The following is a 22,215-nucleotide window of genomic DNA, read 5'->3' on the forward strand; positions in this document are numbered from 1 at the left end:
TCATTGTGCCTATGTTTTGGATACCTATGCTTCGAGTGATTCACACTGTGAAGTGCTGTGAAAACCATCACTTTGAACAAAGTGTGTCTGAAGAGCAACCTTAGAATGATATATGAAAGAGAACCAACACAAACCAGTTCTGAGGCCTGAGACAGTAGATCCATATCCCCAACCACCACACTTGGTGCTAGTTCCAAGTCCATCATGAACAACCGAAGGAGTGCTCTCCACAGTGCTCGAGTGACACTTGTGTGCTGTGTTCAGGTTTGGCGTCAGCATGAACGCCAGAGGTGAGGGTACATTGCCTGAAGTCTGCAACTGATGGAGAAGCCAACGGATTCTCAGAGAAGGAAGATGAGGGCCGGGCCCTGCAGGAGCAATAGTCGAGGATGCACAGCTTAGGATGTCCCCATATCTGACGTAGCTGACTATTGAAAGGGAGTGGTCCTGACTCCAAATCTCAGGGTTCCTAGTATCCCGGTGCAGCTTCTACTGTGACCAGTGCAAATAAGTATTACCCAAGCGGTCACGGTGCAGCCCAGCACTCGAGACATCAACCCGCAATGTTGTTTTTTATAACCAACCAATAAATGCCCCCTTTTTATAGATACACGCCTCGGTACATTTCGCTCCTTGTGTTGTACTTTTTTGGATGCTCTTGTTCAGGTATGTCTGCCTCGAGCACAGACCAACGACATCCCATTCTGCTGCGCAGGTTTGATTAGCCGCAGCATAATGAGAGGTGGGCTCGTGTAGGTGTCCTAGTGATTATGCCACTAGTGGGTGTGCCCGCACCTGCCTGGCCAGACCCTCTTGCACAGGGAGGTTGTAAATTGGCGGCTGCCAAGAGTCCGGCCTCTAGGAAGCCGTGATCCAAGGTCGGCCAGTCAGTCCTGCAGCTAAGCTTCTTCCGCCATCATCGCAGCTTTCATCTCGCTCTTCTCACTCAAGCATGTCGCTGGAACATCCACTGTAAATGATGGCCGATAAATCCATTGCTACTATTTTTACACCTTTTAATTATAATTTTGCAGTTTTACCAGTGTTTTCAATGTGTGCGCACGCACAATATGTACTCCTGCAACGATTCCGGCATTTGAACTTTTGATTATAGACCCACGCAGCAATTTTTCACAGTAAAGAGATGTTTTATATTTGCTAATGAAAACCATCTGCAAGTAAACACGAAAACATGACCTATAATGGTTAAAAAAAAATAAACCAGCAAATACTTCTGAAAAAATATTTCTGAACTGTTTTTAGTCAATTCAGTCACAGTATAAAGCACACCTCGTCGTACGGCATTTAACGTTTTCAGATTAAAAGTGCAAGTGCTTAACACGTTCTTCTATTGCCCCCTGGTGTCGTACGAAAGTATTACATGGGACTGACAGATTCTGTAAAAATAGACAAAACTACAAGTTCAAAATTAAAACCCTAAGTAATTTAGAACTTATTACATTCTTTAAATCAAATTATCAGGTACAGAGTGTGTTAGTGACATCGAGTAGAGCCTAACACGTGAACATAAATGTTTCATTGGTTTATGAGAACTATTTATAAGCAAGCAGCGGAATATAAATATCCAACAGAAAGCTAACCTAAAAACTATTCTATGTACTCTAAACTTGAAACACGGATTACTTCTTTTACCTTAACAGATAAGTACGTATATATGAAGCGATCAAATAGATAAAAAGGCATAATAACAATGTTTGGATGGGAAAATAACGTTTTAAAATATTACTTGCAAAATCTACCTATGTTATCCTGCCATTTCTTAAATCGGAGTCTTGCAATGCTCTCTGAATGTATACCCTATTATGCGAGTTCTGAACTACAACAAACGTGGAATTTTTCCGTATTCAGTCAAAGTGCGCAGGTTTGTAGTGTTTGTAGAAGTCTATCTGTTGTAACAAAAACACTCGGTAATTCAGACTTTGTTGAGTCTCTCCGAAGGGCAAGTCCAATGTTAGATTTCACTGAGGACTTTCAGAAGCATGTACACTACACAGAATAAGTGAACAGATATGAGAAGAATACTGACGTTACAAAATGTCACCTAAAAATGCATTTAAAGTTACTTTGGGTAATCATATTTAAGTGTAAGTGCGGATTAGAGTGATACGAGGGACAAGGGGCAAGCCCTGCACCCCAATATTATTCTTTATGAATATTTATAAAGCCCGTTACACTCTGGGACTTGTAGTTTTGCTCTTACTGGCTCCCAAATTCCAGAACGTTAAGTCTATGCTCCACCACGTCTGGTGCACTTAGGTTTGAAAGAAAACAGAGAGACTGGGCAAAACACCTGCCAAATCTCTTTGAAACTGTTAAAGAGCGGAGGATTGGGCATTCCCCTCCTCAAAGCAATGTGGTTCAACAAAAGTTTAACTTGGGCACTTCTTGACTTCTTGCGCTTTAAAAACTTTTAAATATATAAACGCTAATGGCAGAATTTTTGTCAGCCAGAAAGGTTATGTTTATTTAGACCGTAGTATATTTCATCCACCATAAATACTACCATCTCATAAAACATTCATTAAATACACTTAAAAAGAAAGTAAAACACCCGTAGATAAAAACCGCTCTTCTTCACATACCAGAGCTAGGGTCCAAAATCCACAGCTAGGCACATTGCTAAAAAAGGGCCAGTTTTCACCGGAAAAATGGGATGCATCCACGCTGAGTTTTGGGCCATTTGCTTTCGCGGGCACAAGGTCTACCTACACAAGGAAGGTACCATTTTTATTCGGAGACTAGGGGAAATGCTGGGTGGGTGGATGTTTGTGGCTCTTTCTCAGATTCCAGAACTTCCATCACAGAATGTAAGGAAAATATGTTTTTTTGTTTACAAAGTTTGAGGTTTGCAAGGGATTCTGGGTAACAGCACCTGGTTAGAGCCACACAAGTCACCCCATCCGGGATTCCCTTGGGTGTCTAGCTTTCAAAATGTACAGGTTTACTAGGTTTCCTTCGGTGCTGGCAGAGCTAGGGTCCAAAATTCACAGCTAGGTACATTGAAAAACAAGCATTTGCAATGCAATAGGTCTTGCATTAGGAAAGTGTGAGCAGTTGGCATTGCTATTAATAATGCAACACTAGCTATTGTCATTATAAATGATAATGGCATGACTTTCTGTGTTTGTTTTATAAAATAGATTAAAAAAGCATTGTCATGAACAATGGCAATAGCTTAAAATTTTGCCATGACCTAGAAGAACTTTAAAATGTAATAACTGCCCTTTCAGAGCCTGTGGCTTTTTGACGCATTTAATTTAAGACGGGCAGAGTATTATGCCCCAACCCATTCAAGAACCAGCTGGTGAGTGAATTTTTCTGACCATAAGTACATTTGGAGTGCGCTGTAATATGATAATGTAAAGGTTTGTGGGATATTTTCCAGTTGCGCATTCAAACTGGCATTTGGTATAGGACATCCGAGGGTGAGTGCAACTTCGAAGCCTGGTATATGATGGTGGCTTGAGGTCATAACCCCCTGCTTTGCCCTGGCAGCCAACAGCTAGCAGGGCTATAAACTGTATACAACTCCTCTGGTGCAGCCTGATTGCTATGATGAGCTGGGCTGCGCTGGAGCAGTATGGACAGCTGTAAGGGGGAGGCAAATGTGAGAGAATGGCTGAAAGATTTATTGTGTGTGAGAATGTATGTGTTCACCAGCCTAATTGCATTACAGCTGGTGCCAGACCCTTGGGGGCAAAGGGTATTTAACTCTTTCCCACTGACACACAACAGACCTCTTCTCTGCCAGTGAAACTACTGCAGCATCTCAAGACCCGGTTCCAAAAGTCAGGGACGGTCTTGGTTTCATAGAAAAAATATTCATGTTTATTAACGAATACAGATTTTTTCTAAAGAAAAGTTTGTACCTCAAACAGTCCCGTCGAGCCTATAAACAGACCTGCTACTTTAATTAACCCCTTCGGCGTGGCGCGGATTACTGCGCTGTGCTGAAGGGTTCGTGCACGGGCGGGGCCATGACGGAGCGGTTCCGTCATCCGCACAGCGCAACCGATGCGCATGACGGAACCGCTCCATCATGCGCATCGAAGGGGTTAAATATGCTAAGTAAGTTTGCTCACGAAACCGGGCTTCAAACGACAATAATATTTGCAGTGCTTTAAAAAGGGGATTTGGAGAGAACGTTTATTGGTGTAAACCAAATACAGAGCTTACTCCTCGGAGAAGGGACCTCGACGGGTGGTTTCCGGTTTTAAATGCGGCTTCGCCTGTGGCTCGCACCGCCGGGGATTTACAAGGTTAATAAGAATATTAGACAGAAATGCAGTTCCGCATCTGAGCAGCAGAGCCAGGAAAGCTTTCTTGAATATCAGGTTTGTTTATAAGGTCTGGAAGTTTTTCAAGAGTTCAGAACTCTGAGGGAATCTCAGCTCGGTGTATACGTCTTATCTGGGGTCCACAATGTTTCAAGTAGGCGAATTGAGGGAACTATACAGTTTGTGAAGCAGTACTGTGACCATCTGGGGTCAGGGACACTGAGAAATAGGCAGAAAGCATGACTGGACATGACCAACTGGAACAAGCATTGGCCGCGCGGCCGTGAAATTAACGCTGCGCGGCCATGAAAGAGAAAGTGAGCCACACGGGGTAACTTGGGGGGGGGGGCGGTGAGTGCTAAAGCAACACAGGGAAGGGTGAGGGGGTAGATGTGAGAAGCAACATGCAGGCTGGCAAATGGTGTGCACTTTCCCGGCCGCTTTGATGTTCTCAGTGGCCGCGCGGATCACTGAGAACATCAAAGCGGACGCGAAAGTGATCAGCAGGCTGACAAATGGTGCGTGCGCCCGGCGCACATGCACTGTAGTTGGAGGCCTGAAAAGCCACTAGTCTGCACTTCCAAATCCGGCTTTCTAAAGCGCTCTCCAGAGCAGCGCTAAAGCACTGGCTCAGACGAGACCTAAAAAGGTTCCGTTTTCACTGGAAAAATGTGATGTGTCCACATTGTGTATTGGGCCGTTTACTGTCGCGGGCACAAGGTCTACCCACACAAGTGAGGTACCATTTTTATCAGGAGACTTGGGGGAATGCTGGGTGAGTGGAAGTTTGTGGCTCCCCACAGATTCCAGAACTCTCCATCACAGAAATGTGAGGAAAATGTGTTTTTTATTTTACAAAATTTGAGGGTTGAAAGGGATTCTGGGTAACAGAACCTGGTGAGACCCACACAAGTTACCCCATCGTGGATTCCCCTGGATTTCTAGTTTTAAAAAATGTATAGGTTTGGTAGGTTTCCCTAGTTGCCAGCTGAGCTAGGGTCCAAAATGCACAGCTAGGCACATTTAGAAAAAGGTCAGCTTTCACTGGAAAAATATGATATGTCCACGTTACGTTTTGTGCCGTTTCCTGTTGCAGGCACTTGTCCTACCCACACAAGTGAGGTAGCATTTTTATCGGGAGACTTAGGGAAACACAGATTAGTATAACAAGTGTTACTACAAATTGACTTTCTATGCATTTCTGCCTTCCAACTGTAAGACAATGTGCAAAAAGAAGTCATTTTGAAAACTGTTCTCTAGTTCACATGCTAGTATGGGAACCACAATTTTAGAGGGGTGCAAATAACCACTGCTTCTAAACTCTATGTTTTGTTCCCATTTCGGAAATATAAAGGTTTCCTTGATACCTATTTTTCACTCTTTACATTTTACCAAATGAATTGCTATATACATGGTAGACAATGAAACGCTATTGCAAGGCGCAGCTCAGTTATTGGCTCTGGGTAACTCGGGTTCTTGGTGAACCTATAAGTCCTGCATATCCGTGCAACCAGAAGGGTCCAGCGGACATAAAAGTATATTGCTTTAAAAGATCTGCCATACTTAGGAGAAGTTACAGGTGAAATTGTTGGCACAAATGGCAGTCTTTTCAACTCAATTTCAATTTATTTTTAATTTCAACTGTTAGTTTCCATAGGAAAACCTTTAAGGAGCTACACAAATGACCCCTTGCTGAATTTAGAATTTTGTCTACTTTTTGAAAATGTATAGCTTGGGAGCTATGATTGCTTTTACACCCATTTGTACCACTAACTGGAAGGAGGTTGAAAGTACAAAAGTACAAAAAATAGGAAAAATAGGCTATGTTCCAGTAAGATGCCAAAACTGTGTAGAAAATGTTGTTTTTCTGACAACAAATCTGCCTGTTCCTAAAAGCTAGGAGGATGGTGATTTTAGCACCACAAACCCTTTGTTGATACCATTTGCACGGAAAAAAAACAGATGCTTTCTTCTGCAGCACATTTATCCCATTTTTCAAAAAATGTAGCTATAATTTAGCTAATTTCTTAGTCCTCTCCAGGGTAATCCACAAACCTTGGGTGCCCTTAGAATCCTCAGAATGCTGGAAGAAAAAGACACAAATTTTGCATGGATACCTTATGTGGACAAAAAGTTACAGGAGCCTAAGCGCAACCTACGCCAAATAGCCAAAAAAAGGCTTAGCATATTTGACCAAAAGATTGTTTCATTTGCTTTGCCCATTTCATCATGCCAGGATAAAATACTCATGCTCCTCTATCAAATCATTAGGAACCTTCAAGTGTTTATCAGTGATTCGAGTGGTAAGACGTCTGAGATATTCTACTTGCTTTGGGATAACATTTTCAATTTGAACCCCAAGCCCCAAATTTAACTCTAAATGCAGAGGCCAATGATCGAGTCACTCTTAATGCAACACCTTATTTTCCCTCTATGGAGGGGTTTACCATGCATTAATGAAAACATGGTTGATAGGGCCCCCCTGATTCCCATATCATAAGGTTTAATTTGCTGGGCAGTCCGTAATTACCGGACTGTTAAACCTGGCCCTTTTGAGAGGTTTATCCCCAAACTTTTTGTTTTTTGCCTCCTATTTTTCTGACCCTGTTTTCGTTGGCTATAGGATTCTGGGCACTTTACCACTGCTAATCAGTGCAAAAGTGCATGTGCTCTCTATATAAATTGTGATGATTGGTTATCCATGATTGGCATATTTGATTTACTGGTAAGTCCCTGGTAAAGTGCATAGCGTGTGCCCGGGCCTGTCAATCAACTGCTATTAGCAGGCTTGCAGCATTGGTTGTGCCACCCACATGAGTAACCCTGTAAATGTGTCTCAGACCTACCACTGTAGTGTCTGCTCACGCCGTTGTAAACTGCCATGTTGTCCTATCAAGTGCACCCACTTGCCAGGCCCAAATCTTCCCTTTCCTTACATGTAAGGGACCCCTAAGGGAGGTCTTAGTTACCCCTGTGGTCAGGGTGCAGCGTATGTGAAAGGGAAAACATGTACTGGTGTGTGTGACATGTCCGGATGGTGAAATACTATGTATTTCGTTTCTCACTATTGAAAGGCTGTCTGTCCCATAGACTTATCATTGGGGCTGCGCTGTAACATTTTACATGTGTAGCTTTTCCATAGGGACAAAATAGGAAAATGGAGTTTAGGCTCTATGAATTAATTAACGCACCTTTTGGCAATGGTGGTTTTTAAATACTGTGTTTGAAAATGCCACATTTAGAAAGTACATGTTAAGAGAATGCACTCCTTCCCTTAAATTAATTTAAGGGAAGGCGTGCATTCTCTTAACATGTACTTATCTGCTTTGCAATTGAATTGACTCAACATCGAGTTTGCACCCCATGGAGTTTCAAGTTTCAACAAAGTAAAGAACTTGCCATCACGGAGACAGAGAGAAAAGGAACACCCGGAGTGGAACGCTTAGAGTCTAAATGAAACGTATTTTAACAACAACATCAGAGTGGTGTGGCAGTTGAACTTTGGTGCTTTAATGGTTTCTTTTTCAAACGCATATCCAAACATTTCTATTTGTGGTTTTCGAGCAAGACTTTGGGTGGTGTATTTTGTTTTTATGCATATTATGTTATTCACAATGTGATATTATGTTTTTGATAAATGTTGGGTATTTGGAAATGGACACGATTTTTTACTGTGTTTACTCTTGTGATAATAGGGGAGTGCATTGTGGGATTTATAGTTTATCGTACAGCAATAGGGCACGGGGTGAGCAGTGAATCATGACTTAATTGGATGCAGGTGGGAGAGCTCTTTTTAAACGGTCTGAGTGGCAGGGAAAATGATCTTTGGGAAGAGGAAGTGAAGTGAGAATTAAGAGGTTAGACTGCCGGTTTTGGTGTTTAGAAGGTAAATGTGAGAAATGGAGGGCTGCCTGGAGTTTGGGGAATATGTTAGTGGGGAGGGAGTTGTGATTCATTGTACTAGTTGATAAAACTGGGGAGGTACTTTGATTGTTGGGAAAAGATTTTGAGCACGATGGGGGCTTCACAATTAGTGGAAATATTGGATTGTTTTAGTGAACCCCTGACGAAGAATTGTAAGATTCGAAATGCATTGGGAGTATTAAATGAAATAAACCCACTTTTTTAACCTGTTTGACCTCATGTGCCTCTGTTAAAGCCTGGATTGGCAACATTAGGCATTTGAAACTGTTTAATAAAGAATTATAGTGCAAACATGCTGGCTCCGTGTTGGTGAAGTATACAGGAAGATGTATGATACAAAACTTTTGGATTATGATGGATAAACTATGGAAAAATATGCAACTTTGGAGGAAGTGGTTTACCCAGGAATGATTTTCCTTTCAGCAGTGCGACAGTCGGGTACAGGAGGAATGTGCCTTTCAAGAGTTACATTTAGAAAGTGGGCATTTTTCTTACTTTACCATTCTCTGTGCCTCTGGCTGTTTGTGTATTCAGCGTCTGGTGTTTGAGTGAGAGGAGCTGGGATGTGCATTCACTCTAGACAGTCACTGGGGGGGTTGAGGTGTGCCCTGCCTTGCCTGGGTGATTCATTACAGGGCTGAATAGACCTGGTCCGCATTTAGAGTGGTGGAAGGAGTTTCGCTTGCACCTGACTAGGCTGTGTCTCCTTTTTCACAATGCTGTTTCCAACCCATGTGGTCATGTTGCACTAGGGAGGACAGGACTGGTTTGGACTGGGTTCAGAGACCCTTACAGCAAAGAGAACAATGACAAAATGGGGTATAAGTACTACACCTAAAACCCCAGGACTTTGGATTACTTCAGGGAACAAGAGTACCCTGACAAGAAGAAGTGCGGAAGGACTGTGTGAGGAGCGCTGCGTTTTCTGTGCGAGTAGTGTGTTGGCCTGCAGTTGCTTCTTCTGTTTGTGGTGGAGGAAAAGGACTGACTCTTTTTGCCCTGCTGTGGTATCCTGCTGGTGAAGAATCTCCAAAAGCTTGTCTGTGCTGACCTCCTGTTGGAAGTCTCAGGGAACAAAATACTTCAGGAAAGATCCTTGCTGAATTTAAAGAGAACCTGCCTGGGGGGAGAGCTGGAGAAGCTGTGTGAGGAGCGCTGCCCCTGATGTGTGTAGAGTAGGACGACCTGCAGTGGCTGCTCCTGCCTGGAGCAGGAAAAGGATTGAACTGTTCTTAAACTCCGTAACACAAAAATCTGCAAGAGCTCTTTTATTGTTTCCTTTCTTTTGCTTTTACTTTACAAGAACCTCTTGTGCTTACTTAAAGTTCTTTGGGCTGCTAGAAATCTGTTGGGATTATTTCCTGAAAACCCTGCCTGTGTTTTTCATCACTAGGGGGGGCTCTCTGGCGCTCCCTTGATTGCAACTCGCTGTGGGCACTGCCGCTAAGCCACCTGTGTAACTGAGTTCTGGGCTGAGCCCCAATTCGCTTCGTGATAAGCGAATAGGCCACGTTACAACGCAAGCGATACATCGCATGCCATTACAACACGGCTCTTACAACAATCGCATTGTTACATCGCATACCATTACAGCGCAAGTCGTTACAACGACTTGCTGTAGGGGGCCCTGGATGTTGGAATAGTTTAATTTACTATTCCAACTCCAGTGTGTGCAACAGTAGGGAAGATGTTGGATTTTAAATCCAACACCTTCTGCCCCCCTACAGTTGCGCTGTAATGGTTTGCGATGTAACAGCGCAGTCGTTGTAATGGCATGTAAACGATGTTTCCACTTACAAGCCCAAGACGTTTGCTGATTCCGAGGGCGGACACTCGTCAGCTGAGCGAGCGCCCCACTAACACCAGGCATTGCCTGGCAACCAGCCCTGAAGCAACCGGAGGAGGAACAACCGCACGTCATGGCCCCGCCCTGAGCAAGACGCCGTGCAAAGTGCCCTGGCACCTCTGAGGTGGAAGCCAACTGCTTGAAGGAGCTGGGACGATGCCCAGAGTACAAGAGACCCGAAGCCTCGCAGCCGCTCCGATCTGCGTGCCGGAGCCCAACGGAGTGGAGAACCCCGTGCCTCCAGCCTCAGGCAGCCGGAGAGCCCATATTGCCCACCCACTGATTGGTCCCGACCGGGGACCGGAATGGAGCCCGAGTCCGTTCCCTCACCCCCATCCAGCTGGAACCACTTGCTGCGGTGCAGCTCACGAATGCAGGCAGCTGCAATCCTACCTACAGTGGGGAAATTTCTGGAAATCTACCTGGCTGCTGCTAATAGGCGCGCAGGCATCCCTGCAGCCATAGCGAGGTTGAGACTGATGTGCTTGAGCTCTGCATACTACCGTCGGCACTGTAGATGTTTTCCTCATGCCCAGATGCCATGATTTAGGTTACTATATACTTGGCTAAGAGAGAGTAACACCCTTACTTTCAGGACTGGCAGGATGTGTGCAGTGAAGACGTTTTATAACCTGTATGACTTAAGTGTTTACTGTTTGCACTAACTGTGATTTTAGGCGTAATATGTGCTTATGACATGGGCAGCATGTCTTGATGTTATTGCACCAAATGTAACGTTAGGACGAACGCCTAGTTGGCAAAGTGATTTATGACCTATGATGTTAATTGACAAAATAATAGTGATTTATGTGATTTTGGTCTATGTGTTTTATGTATAATACAAAGGGCATTTTTATATAACCTGTTGTGGAGTCTCTCTTTTTAGGTGTGCCTAGTATGTCACTTGTTTGTGTCTGTGTGTTGCGCAAATGCTTTACACATTGCCTCTGGGATAAGCCTGGCTGCTCTGCCAAGCTACCAAGGGGAGAGCAGGGGTTATCTTAGGGGTGTAACTCCCTTCCCCTGACTAGAATGGTGGGTTTTGCCTCGCTTAGGTGTATACCCTAGCCAACCTGAAACCCCATATCTAACAGGACCATTTACACCAAAAACAGCCCTATTGACCCTAGAAACTTCACCAATGCTACATCACACACTGAACAGCATGTTTTTGGGAAGGGAAACAGCATTTACAACATGGCTGGAGCCACGAATGCCATTTGGCCGCAAGCGTAACAATGCTTGCCTGAACCACGCATATGCGTGGTTAAGGCAGATAGCGGTCTAGTGTCCAGATGGGCAGGAAGAGGAACAGGAAGTGTCAGAACAGGAAGCTCCAGACACAGACAGGTTAGGGCTGGGTTTTGGGGGTAGTTTTGTTGGAGTCTGGTCGGTTTTAGGGCTCAGGGGTGTCAGGGTAGTTTTTTGAAGGAGGGCAGGGTTTTAGGGCTCAGGGCGGGGGGGTCGCGGTAATTTTAAAGGCTAGGACCAGGTTTTGGAGGGTAGGTTTTAGGGGTGGGGCGGTCGGTTTTCGGGATCAGGGTGGGGGAGACAGGTACTCTTTTTGAAGGGGCCAGGGTTTTAGGGCTCAGGGCGGGAGTCGGGGGAGTTTTAAGGGCAGGGCAGGTGGAAGTTTTAGGGCTCAGGGCGGGGGGCTGTGGTCAGTTGGGGAAGTTTTTGGTAGGGGGTAGGGTTTTAGACCTCAGGGCAGTGGAAGTGGTAGTTTTAAGGGCAAGGCGGGGACAGTTTTAGGGCTCAGGGTGTGGGGGATCAGTGTAGTTTTTTTGATGGGGCAGGGTTTTAGGGCTCAGGGCGGGGGAAGGAGAAGAGGTAGCTTTAAGGGCGGGGGTAAGTGTTAGGGCTCAGGGCGGGCGGCTAGGGTTGAGGTAGTTTTTTGTAGGTGTTAGGGCGGGGGAAAGGGAATGGATAGTTTTTAAGGGCAGTGCGAGGTCGGTTTTAGGGATCGGGGTATCTGGGGGTCAGGATAGTGGTAAATTTCCACGCATTTCCCTTTAGCAAACATGCCTTTACTACAAAACTTGTTGTAAAGGCATGCTTGGTAAAAGCAAGCATGGTAAAGGAATGTGTGGTTAAGACACATTCATTGTTGTGACTGCATTGAAGAGGCATACGTGGTTCAGCCATGCATGCTTCTGTGATACAACCTTTTGAGGAAGCTTGCGAGTGGCACCTGGGATGCAGATAACATGTCTTTCTAAACTGGATCACCAAATTGTGGGTTCAATTTATGGTTCAATACCCCTAAAAGTGCTATCAACCCGGTTGGCTATTTAAGGCTTATCCATTCTAAATTTTCTTCCAGCAACCCTAGCTGGATTCAACAATCTTCTACATTTGATGACTGTATATACATATAATGATAATTATTATACATGCAATTTCCATATTAGTGCTATATATTTCTACTTGAGCGGCCATCTACTTTTTACCTGTAGAGCAGTTACTTTATTTGCCACTTTGGTCGAAATTAGAGTAACCTGCAGTGTCACTGTATTACACACATAGGGGGAAATCTCCCTTAAAGTGCAGTTTTGCTTTCCTTACGCCTCAAAAATCCAGTAAGGTATTAAACTGGGAGAAACATATGCACCGCGTTTGAATATACAGGTCCTAAGAACCTATATATACACCTTATGGGTCGTCCAGAATAAAACTTTTTCTGGCTCAGGTCAGGAACAGATTCTAGGCCTTTTGTTACCCTGCTGAGCCAAGTTAATCACCCTGCTCATCAGCAGAGGAAACAAACTGTGCTTCACTCGGCTCCTGAGGAGGAAGGGATGGAGATGGAAATCTGCATCTGTTCATTACATGTCACACTGTATCATAGTTGGGACAGCCCGGCCCACTGAACAAAAGAGGAAGCACAGAACTCTGGAGACAACACAGAAAGGGGCTCCTTTTTGAAGTTTTGGTGGGAAAATCCATGGCAATGATGTCTGCCAGGGGTGGAGCAGAATTGGTCAGAGAAGATGTGAAACAACAACTTCACAATGCCATCTTGAATTGTCTCATTATGTTGTGCAGGAGGGTTGGGATAGAGGTGGTGGGTTGATGTAGCACCATATCATTGGCCAGGGTTGCCTAGCTTTAGAACTTTCCACCCCAATTTAAAAACTCTTGCACAAGGGAGAGTTGGACTCCAGACCTGGACTACAACAGTGGCAACATCATGGGAAGCTGGAAGGACAAGGACACTGATGGCCTAATGGACTGAGGACTCTGTTTACAGCTGGCCCCAGGAGTAGTGGGTCTCTCCAAGCGCCACTGCTGCCGGCCCCTCTTAGACAATCTGAGGACCACCTGGGGAAGACATGGACATCACTACCCCCCAGGTGCCCTCCAAGACAATGAGGAGGCCAGGGGGTCCTGTGAAGGATACAGCAAAGGAGAAGGCTGGCACAGGGAGCAAGTAAAACCAGCTCCCTACAGGGTGTGCCCCTTTGGAAGTCAGGAGGCCTGCTGAAAATGCTCCATGTGACTAAGGCTCATCCCCAAGAATACAATGAGCCCAGGATGGTTGAAATTGGCCCATCAGGCCGGAGCTATGGCCTTATAAAGATCTGACCTTTGACCCCGCCTCCCCTCCACTGAAGAAAACATGGCGTGTGGGGCACTGCTGCAATCTCCTAATTCCCCCGGGGAGAGCCAAGTCTCCAGGGGTCGGCGCACGATTATTTAATAATTTCCAGGGAGTGGGTGTATGTGTAGGCTATAGGAGTCCTATTTGGCTCGGAGACCCCATCCTCAAGGCTGTGTTTTCAAGGATGGAGCACGGGACCCCTTCCACGGGCCCCGAAGTTCCTTATTGGGTCCAGGATCCCGATCACATCCGGGACCCAGAAGAAAGACTCTGCTTCCTGCCGCAGGAGCACCAGGATAGGGCTCCTGCGCGGCTGGAGCAACACAGAAGTTGTAGGGCTCCAGTGCTGCATGGGAGCAGCATGGAGGGAGTCGACCAGAGTCTCTGGTGCATTTGGGCTCCCCCCACAGGTGGATCATTTGTATTTTATTGCAGTGACCCCTTGACGAAGCCAATAAGCTTGTTAAATATATCAATGTGGTGACCTTTGACAAAGCCAATAGGATTTAGTTATATATTGTTGTAGTGAGCCCTGGCAAAGCCAAGGGGCCTACTTTATTTACAGTGTTATCCCCTTATATGTTGTGATGTTCTATCTGGTATAGGCAGGGAGGGGTACTGTGAATTTGGGTGCCATGACCAATTAGGCATCAATGTCACCCAAGGTATTTCTATCTGCCCAATTTATATATTTGTAAATGTATGCATAGTTTTTAGTAGTGTATGTCAAAACATTTCCTTTTTCTTTTCCAAAGAAAAAGCACTGACTGGACAGACATTTATTGACTCTTATTATTTTGTGCTAGTGAATGGTGATTACTAGCCCCACCACCTCCCTTGAGAAGGCCTTGAAGTGCTCTGCTTCGCTATCCGAAGAGAGTCAAGTGCTGCAAGGGAATAATTGGTTCCACTTAATTGTGGACCTATTACCTGTGCAGGCCTCGCCTCCTGCACAACTTATAACACAATGTCTTACAATGTTGGAAGAGGTGGGGTTAACGGTGTCCAGTTCGGATACGCATTGATGACATTTTATAACTTCAGTTTTGCACACATTACCTGTGCATTAATGCACAAATATCATAGTGCAAGGCTCTGGTATGGATTGAAAGGTTGGTTATGTGAACTTGAGATGTGGAAAAGGAATTGTTGATGTATTAACTGTGTTTATTATGACTGGTTTACATTTTGAAATAAAGTGATGACTGGGTGGGCTTTCACACAGTGTTCCCATTAGGGTGTTCCAAGCTATTGTGTCCTTTGAACCCCAACACTATAAACTAGGTCTGTATGAGGAGTGTTCTGCTCATTAGGGTTAGAGACTGCTACATGTGCCTAAATCATAAAACTTGATGGTTTGGGTCCTGCTTCTTAGGCTGTAGGAGGTGATTGGGTGCTCCAGAAAATAGTCTTGCTTGTCATGCACAAGACAGATCTTTCACGTGGAAGCCCATTTTGAGTCATTTTCTTTACAGAGTTTTTCTCATCATTGGCAAAGGCAAGAAGCTACTGTAAAGGGTGGGGCAGGAGGGTACCCAGAAGTAGTGCCCCCTTCCCCAAGGGTTTTCTCCCCCAAGAGAGTGGACTGGTACTGAGAAATTTTCCCGTAGTATGTGGTGCAAGAAAGTTGCGTCTCCCACGGTCCCCATAGGTAATCTGGTGGGGAGGGAGAGCTGTCCAAGGATGGCTCATAGTGGTGGGTGGCACTGTGAGGGGATTGTTCCTGAGATAGAAGGTGCAGTCACTGACCCTGAGGAGATCAGAGAAGCTGCGGCCCATGCAGGTAAGAGGGGTGGGGTGGTAGGGACGGGTTGCGGAAATTTGACAGATGACCATAAGGATAAATTTAAATAATTAATTTTCTCTCCTCGACCTCTGTCGAAATCCCCCCACCACCACCCGTCCCCACCGCTCTTACCTGCACAGGCCTCGGCTGCATCAGAGAGATAGTAGGAGTACTCCCATGATTCCCGGGATGGGTTGGTGGGAGACCCGGAGATAGGGTAGGTGACTGCCTGTGTACAGAGTACTAATAACCCAATTTCATAGAGCTTATAATACAAATACAAATACAAATACATTTTAAATTGCTGCAGGAGATGTTCCAAATAATCCTAAGAGGTGACGTAATAAAAATTCTAGACCTAGTGGCAAACCGTGCAGCTTGTGTGCTGTCCCTACATGGCATGCAAATCACAGAGACGACTGGGAACACTACCTCACGGTCCAGCATGAAGAACCATTGAAGGAGGAATCCGGACAACAACTAGGCATGTTTGATAATAGGTTAATGTAACTACTCACAACAGAAAAGGTATTCGGAATGTAATTTGAATAACAGTCATGGTCCTGATGGCCTGCTGAATACAAGAACATTCCAGACAGCACTGTCGGGATGGCCGCCATGTATGCTTAAGGTATGAAACTGGATTATGACATGTTAGAGTGGTGATGAAAGAAAACCACACTCTCACTACAACAGTCATCAGTTACAAAGCTCCAAACCTTAGTATCAGGTTTGTGAACATGGATTATGAAGGTGTAAATATTCTAAGATACCAGAAGGTCACTGTATCATGACTGATCGTATAACAGAGCTATATCGATATCACAACAAAGACTGGGGTACAAGAATATAAAGAGCGGTGACTGTTCCTCCAATACCAGTCCCCACTGGGATGTTAGTAATTATATTCACTCAATGGGAGGTCTATCAGATCATTAATCATACCATAAAAATGAATTAGTATTTCATACTGCATGTTGGCTTTAATTCTTGGTTACAGAATCACAGCACTCCATAGGTTTTGTTTCATACAGAATCCTTTATTCGAAGTTTCGTAAGACAATCACAACCAACATGTATTTTGAAGAAAACCCTCTTCCTCAAGACTTTTGGGGAGTGTAATACTAATTCGTCCAGATTGTAGGGTATAATTACAATTTCTTTCTCATTTGGTTGAACCAAACACAAACATCAACAACCGTTTTGCTACTGATACTGTTTCCAATTTAAAGTTCAGTAGAGAACCCATCAGGAGGTCATGCCATATTGGTTCCAGGCTGCTGAAGGCATTATTGGGGCAACTAATGAAATTTAAACAAAAAGGGCTTTCTATATCGTGTTTGGGACAACCAAATCGAGAAATACATTGCAAATATATCAAAGAACCAGCGATTAATTCGCACTAAACTCCTCAAAAGGCTTTGAGAAAGAGAGTGATCCTCAAAAACCAGTTCTTGGATGTGGTTGTTGGATGAACCTCTATATTGATATCAGTAACCCTTGTGTCAAGTTTGAAAAGCCAAAATGGAAGTGCTTTTTAGTAAATGAGACATAACTCACTTCGGGAGCAAGGCTCCGGTCTAGTATATGGGTCTGAAATGGAGAGCGAAATAGAAGAGGGCTCGATCACCTTCAAAAACAATCAGGTTTATCCTGACGGGGTAAATTCTCTAAAATACAGCAGAAGAGTGTGAAAGGGAGCCAAGGACAAGTATTTAAATGTAGAAGCCTATTATTATTTACAATCTTTCTTGGTTTAATTTCGATTACGGGCCTGTTCGGAGGTCATAATTTCATGGTTCATAATGTTAATGTCCAATCGTCCATAATTAAAATTATTCAGCAGTATCAATTGGAGAACAGGCAAAACGGTGCATTCTTAACAGAGGACAATGCATCTGTGCAGGGAAAATAGAGTAACGCAACAACAGTGTTCTTGACCCCCTCCCCCATAATTGGTGAATACTGATGATGCCCCAGAAGTCCACAGGTCTGCCATGTTTTCCTAGTTTCAGACTCATTCTCACTATTTTTTGTCTGAAAGTGTTGCGTTCTGCTCCCCTCCTGGATATCACTGCGTGTCTGCTGTAAAAGGGAAGCCCTTTTTTTTTTTTACACAGATTTCATTGAGTTTTCAGTTTTGTTGATGTTCACATTATATTCCTCCATGTACAAATGAGGCAAGCAGTGACATACAGATCTGGTGTTTACAGGGTTTCATGGCAACAATAAAGCTTACAAGTATAACATCTCCAGGTTATCCATTTGCATATATCGACAGTTTCTGTAGCAGAGGCAAAGTGTAGTCATGTAGAGTAGTCAGTGCTCAACAACGGGAGTTTACGCAAGTCTGAACGCATGAGTCAAGGGTGGTTGTCACAAGGGTCTCCATCATGCATCGCTCTCACATGGCACACATGTACTGTTAGTAAAAAAGCACGACGGGCACAGTGTGCTGTCCTGTCTTATTATTATGTGCTCTATAGACCTAAAATTTGTCATCGGCTTGGGGTTCACAGAAAGACTGTGTGGAATTAAATTAACTTACCATAGGTTACTTTTGGAATTTTCTTTGCCCTCTGGACTTCCTCGTTTATGCTCTCTATAGAATCTGCAGTCCCGAGGGGGCCCTCTGATCGAACAGAGAAACTAAAATGAAGGCTTCCAGACTCAACCTGCTTCACCTGTAAATCGCAAAAAAGGATAATGTTGAGAAACAGTTGTGTGCTTTTATGTGATCAGACGTTCTACAAGAAACCTCACAAAGATGGCAGTGCGTGGCACAATGAACATTCTGTCACAAAGCACGTCAGAACCTATGACAATTAAAATGTGGTTTTCCGAATACTGAGAAAACATGGCTTTTAAGGAAAACTGAAGGGCTAACAAGTCACCTCTCTTCTTTAGGCTTTCGATTACTACTTTGTGTATTTAATTATATTCGATTTTGTATAGTATGAATAAATGTTATCAGAAAATTCAGATTACATACCCAGTGCTGTGTGGCTACATTTAAATTGGCAATGAGGCAACCAAAGCCAACTGTGAGGTCAACATGAACACAAGCTATGTGGTGCAGTAATCGAACAATGTATGTAATTTAAAGATAGACCATGGCATTATATACACTGTTCCTGAATCATGTAACTACCGTCCTAGTAACCAATACTGGGAAATACTATTAACCGTCTGAATGCAGAAGTGCTTTTATAAATTTGCCAGTTTCAAGATGGCGATTATCATTTCAAGGACTTGTTGACGGTATTTATTGTGTGCAGGGGAGCAAAGTTCGCAGCCTACCAGTAGCTATTCACTGACATTTTATGGATCCCATGAAGTTGTGACCAAAATGAAACTAAGCTCTTAACAATACATATTATAATCAATCTAGCTGAGTGGGGGGCGTGGCCTGCAGGGTAGGATGGTGAATGTGCTTTGCTAAGGCTCTTTTAAACCTGTCACAATCTGAGGCAAAGGAGTGGCATCCAGCCAGAGACAGCAAGGACCTGCCGTCAGCGGCAAGCCTGAGTATTTTCAGAATATTGGTTTGTTTTAACTTCGACCACATTATAGGTCATGTCTGATGTATAATTTTGAAAATTACTTTGGGTACTCTACACAAGCACAAATTAGGAGCAAATTGTGAGCGTGTTTGAAGTGTTTTGCTGCTAAAATGCGATGAAGTGTTTTGCTGCTAAAATGCGATGAAGTGTTTTGCTGCGAAAATGCCTGGACCTAATGTCACAATATTTGAAGATTGCTCTAGAGCAAAGAAGTTCAGTACGCAGATCAAAACTGGTGAAATGTCTTGCACAGAGTTGACAAAAGTGCTTAAAATTCGCCACAATAACTTCGAGAGCACACTTTAAACTGTGATATCCTAGAGCGATATTTGCCCAACTTCACATGTATAACAAACATGTGTCAATTCCAGCTTCTCAATTCCTTAATGAATGTGCAATTTATCCTTCGCCACAATACATTCATATTATATCTCCATATCTACATACACACAAATGCCCTGGGAAAAAAATAGTATACGGGTTAGATACTACTCTCGGTAACTTCTCAACAGTGTCACTTTAACAGTCACTCAGCTGAGTGTATTTGTGGGTTCGGATTTAAAACGTAAACAAATGTACAGTGTAGAGGAAAAAAACATTAACACATTGCACTATTTGCTATCACAAATTATTTGCTGATTGTGTAACTGAGAAAATGCAAAACAGTCTTCCTAAGAATGTTAATAACCGTGAGATCGGAGAAGCTTTCTGTTGACAGGGCAGCTTCTAGTTCCCTTCCCGGTTTCTGTGGAGTGTTATTTAACTAGCTGCTCAGTGTACTGAAAATCAAACTGATTTGGATAATTTTCAAATGCGAGTGTCCTTTATTGGACATCATAACAGGTGTAAAATGGCAGTTTACTTGGTCAATGGTCTTCGGAAGCCAGGACAGGCAAAAAGATAATTTAGACGTGATTAACTCAGGCTGCTCGATTATGAATGATTTGACCTGACCTCCTCTTCTGTTTGATGAGATCCTCTAATACCATCTTTAAAAAAGCCTGAGAAATGAGACGTTATTAAATTAAATGAAGCCTTCATGTGGTTGTAGTCTTTGAAAGACTAAAAAGGAAGGTGCAATGAATCTGACACCTGTGACAATTTGCATATATTAATAACTTCATTTTTGAAGACTTTTCTCCACTACATCCTCCAGTGTAATTCTTTTTTTTTCTTTTTGAAAGATTAAGACTTCACAAAAGGAGCTATCACAAAGCTCTTTTTGCTAGCAATGGGAACAAGTAAATTATTCCTTTATAGGCACTGAACTGCCTCCGTGGGGCACTGCTTTGAGTCAATCAGCTCAGATTGAAGGGTTTAAAGAGCCCTCCTGAGATGCTATTGAACGATATGGCACAAAGAAATGTGGAGTTACTTATTCAGATGCACTTAGAGTGTTGGGTATCATGTTTTGGGCTACCATGGTCATACTATGAGGGCAATTCACAACATCTGATGAAAGTTGGAAATCAATGAATCACAGACATTCATTTACCACTGGCCCAGATTTCTGACTGTTGTAGGATCCATAAAGGCCCTACAGGGGCACATAGTCAAATCAGATATTCATGCATACTTTTCTTCTGCCCTTACACTTGATGACTGCCTGAAAGGTGGAAAATACATGCAAGCAAAAGCTGCAGATTGGTGAATTTTGCAGATAACTTTTTTTTTCTCTTCACAACAATATTTGTGGTAGTGTAGAACTCTTTTTCTTTTAATCCAGTTGTGGCTCTCCAAATAGAGCATCAGGGCTCTGACCTCTTCATTTTCTCCCCCCACATTCCAAGTTAGTTTCTTTAGAGTTTCTTGAATCCCGAAAAAAGACACAGTGGCTGAAGGCTGTATTCACCCCTCAATTGTGCACACTCCTTTGCACACTCCTTTCTTCAGGGGCTTTTCAAATGTGCTGATGTACCTGCACAGACACAACACAGCATCTCAGACTAATTTCAAATAACATTCGCTGGGCCACCCCACTGCTTTCTCGCAGTGCGAGAAGCAGAAAATAAAATAGTATTGAAAATACCATTTTATTTTCTGCTTCTCGCGTTGCGAGAAAGCAGACGGCAATGGTAGCAGCCCGGTTGGGGGCGGGCGGGAGTTATGCCTGGTTGTGGGCGGGCAGGTGGGCGGGTCATGGAGGAGTGGCTTCCACCATTCTGTGTGCCCGGACTGCTTGGTCGCCCCCCCCCCCCCCCACGCAGCAGCCGAACATATCCCCGTTTTAGAAATGAACAGGGCTCACCTCACTCCTGTCAATAAGTGCATGTGAGAGAGTCTGGGGCGGCATGTTAAAAGATCTGCCTTAATAATGTATGCATCTATAATTACATCTTAACGGTTATTCCTGAATTGTGTTTTATCATAAAGGGAAGCTTTTTTTTGTAGGCTCAGTCCCCTCTCTGCCCCTTATCACTCCGTTTTCCAATTTATGACCATCCGGCCGGTTGGTGGGGGTGAGTGGAGGGTGTTCTGGGGCTGCCCCCGGCTGACACCACCACTGGATAAGGTACTTCTGACATTACGGGTAATGGCGGGGGGGGGGGGTGAGGGGAAAGCAGCCACTTAAACACTGGATGCCAGACTCAGGCGAGTTATTTTCACCCCTGCAGTGTAGATTGCGCGCGCCGTGTGATCTGCTGCAGGTGAGTTTTCGGGGAGGTAGGTCTGGAGCCTGGGAAGTTACTGAGTGAGGGGGTTTTGTTCCCTCCTTCTGTTTGCGATGTAATTTCGTGTAGGGCGCTGAGCTGCCAACTTTAGGGCGTGTAAACAAGGTTCAGGTTTCAGCGTCTGTTTCACATCCTGTGATTCTGGGTAAATCACTTACCCTCTCCTGCCTCATATACATTTTGAATATATCCCTGTGTAATGTAACTACATACCTGCCAATTTGTATATTCAGTTATTTTAGTGACAATTGCGCACCTCATGAGTGGAAATCACTTTTCACTCAGCTACAGTAACAGCTGGACACTTCTACTCCGCAACCAATCTTACCTCAACATTTGAAACCGCTGCTTTAAACTGCGTGGATCTCACCCATTCAGAGGTCCGATATTCTGGCTACCTAGTCCCACTGAACTATCAAGATGGCACACTGTTTCCGAATGAACTATGCTTCACACTAGCCAACCAATCTGCAACCACAGCGAATATCTCACTGTTATGCTATACATAAATGGAATTCAAGAAAA

General features: G+C 44.0%; 1 protein-coding gene across 1 annotated transcript in view; it reads right to left on the minus strand.

The window, feature by feature from the left end:
* NPHP4 (nephrocystin 4) overlaps window positions 1-22,215 on the minus strand; it is a 969,441-nt gene that overhangs the window by 472,415 nt on the left and 474,811 nt on the right. The window contains exon 11 of the mRNA XM_085608868.1: window positions 18,004-18,139. Within this exon, the coding sequence (XP_085464994.1) occupies window positions 18,004-18,139 (136 nt within the window). The remainder of the gene's footprint in view (window positions 1-18,003; window positions 18,140-22,215) is intronic.

The sequence above is a fragment of the Triturus cristatus genome, chromosome 1_2 (genome assembly GCF_964204655.1).
Source record: "Triturus cristatus chromosome 1_2, aTriCri1.1, whole genome shotgun sequence".
In the NCBI taxonomy this organism is placed as follows: Eukaryota; Metazoa; Chordata; class Amphibia; order Caudata; family Salamandridae; genus Triturus; species Triturus cristatus.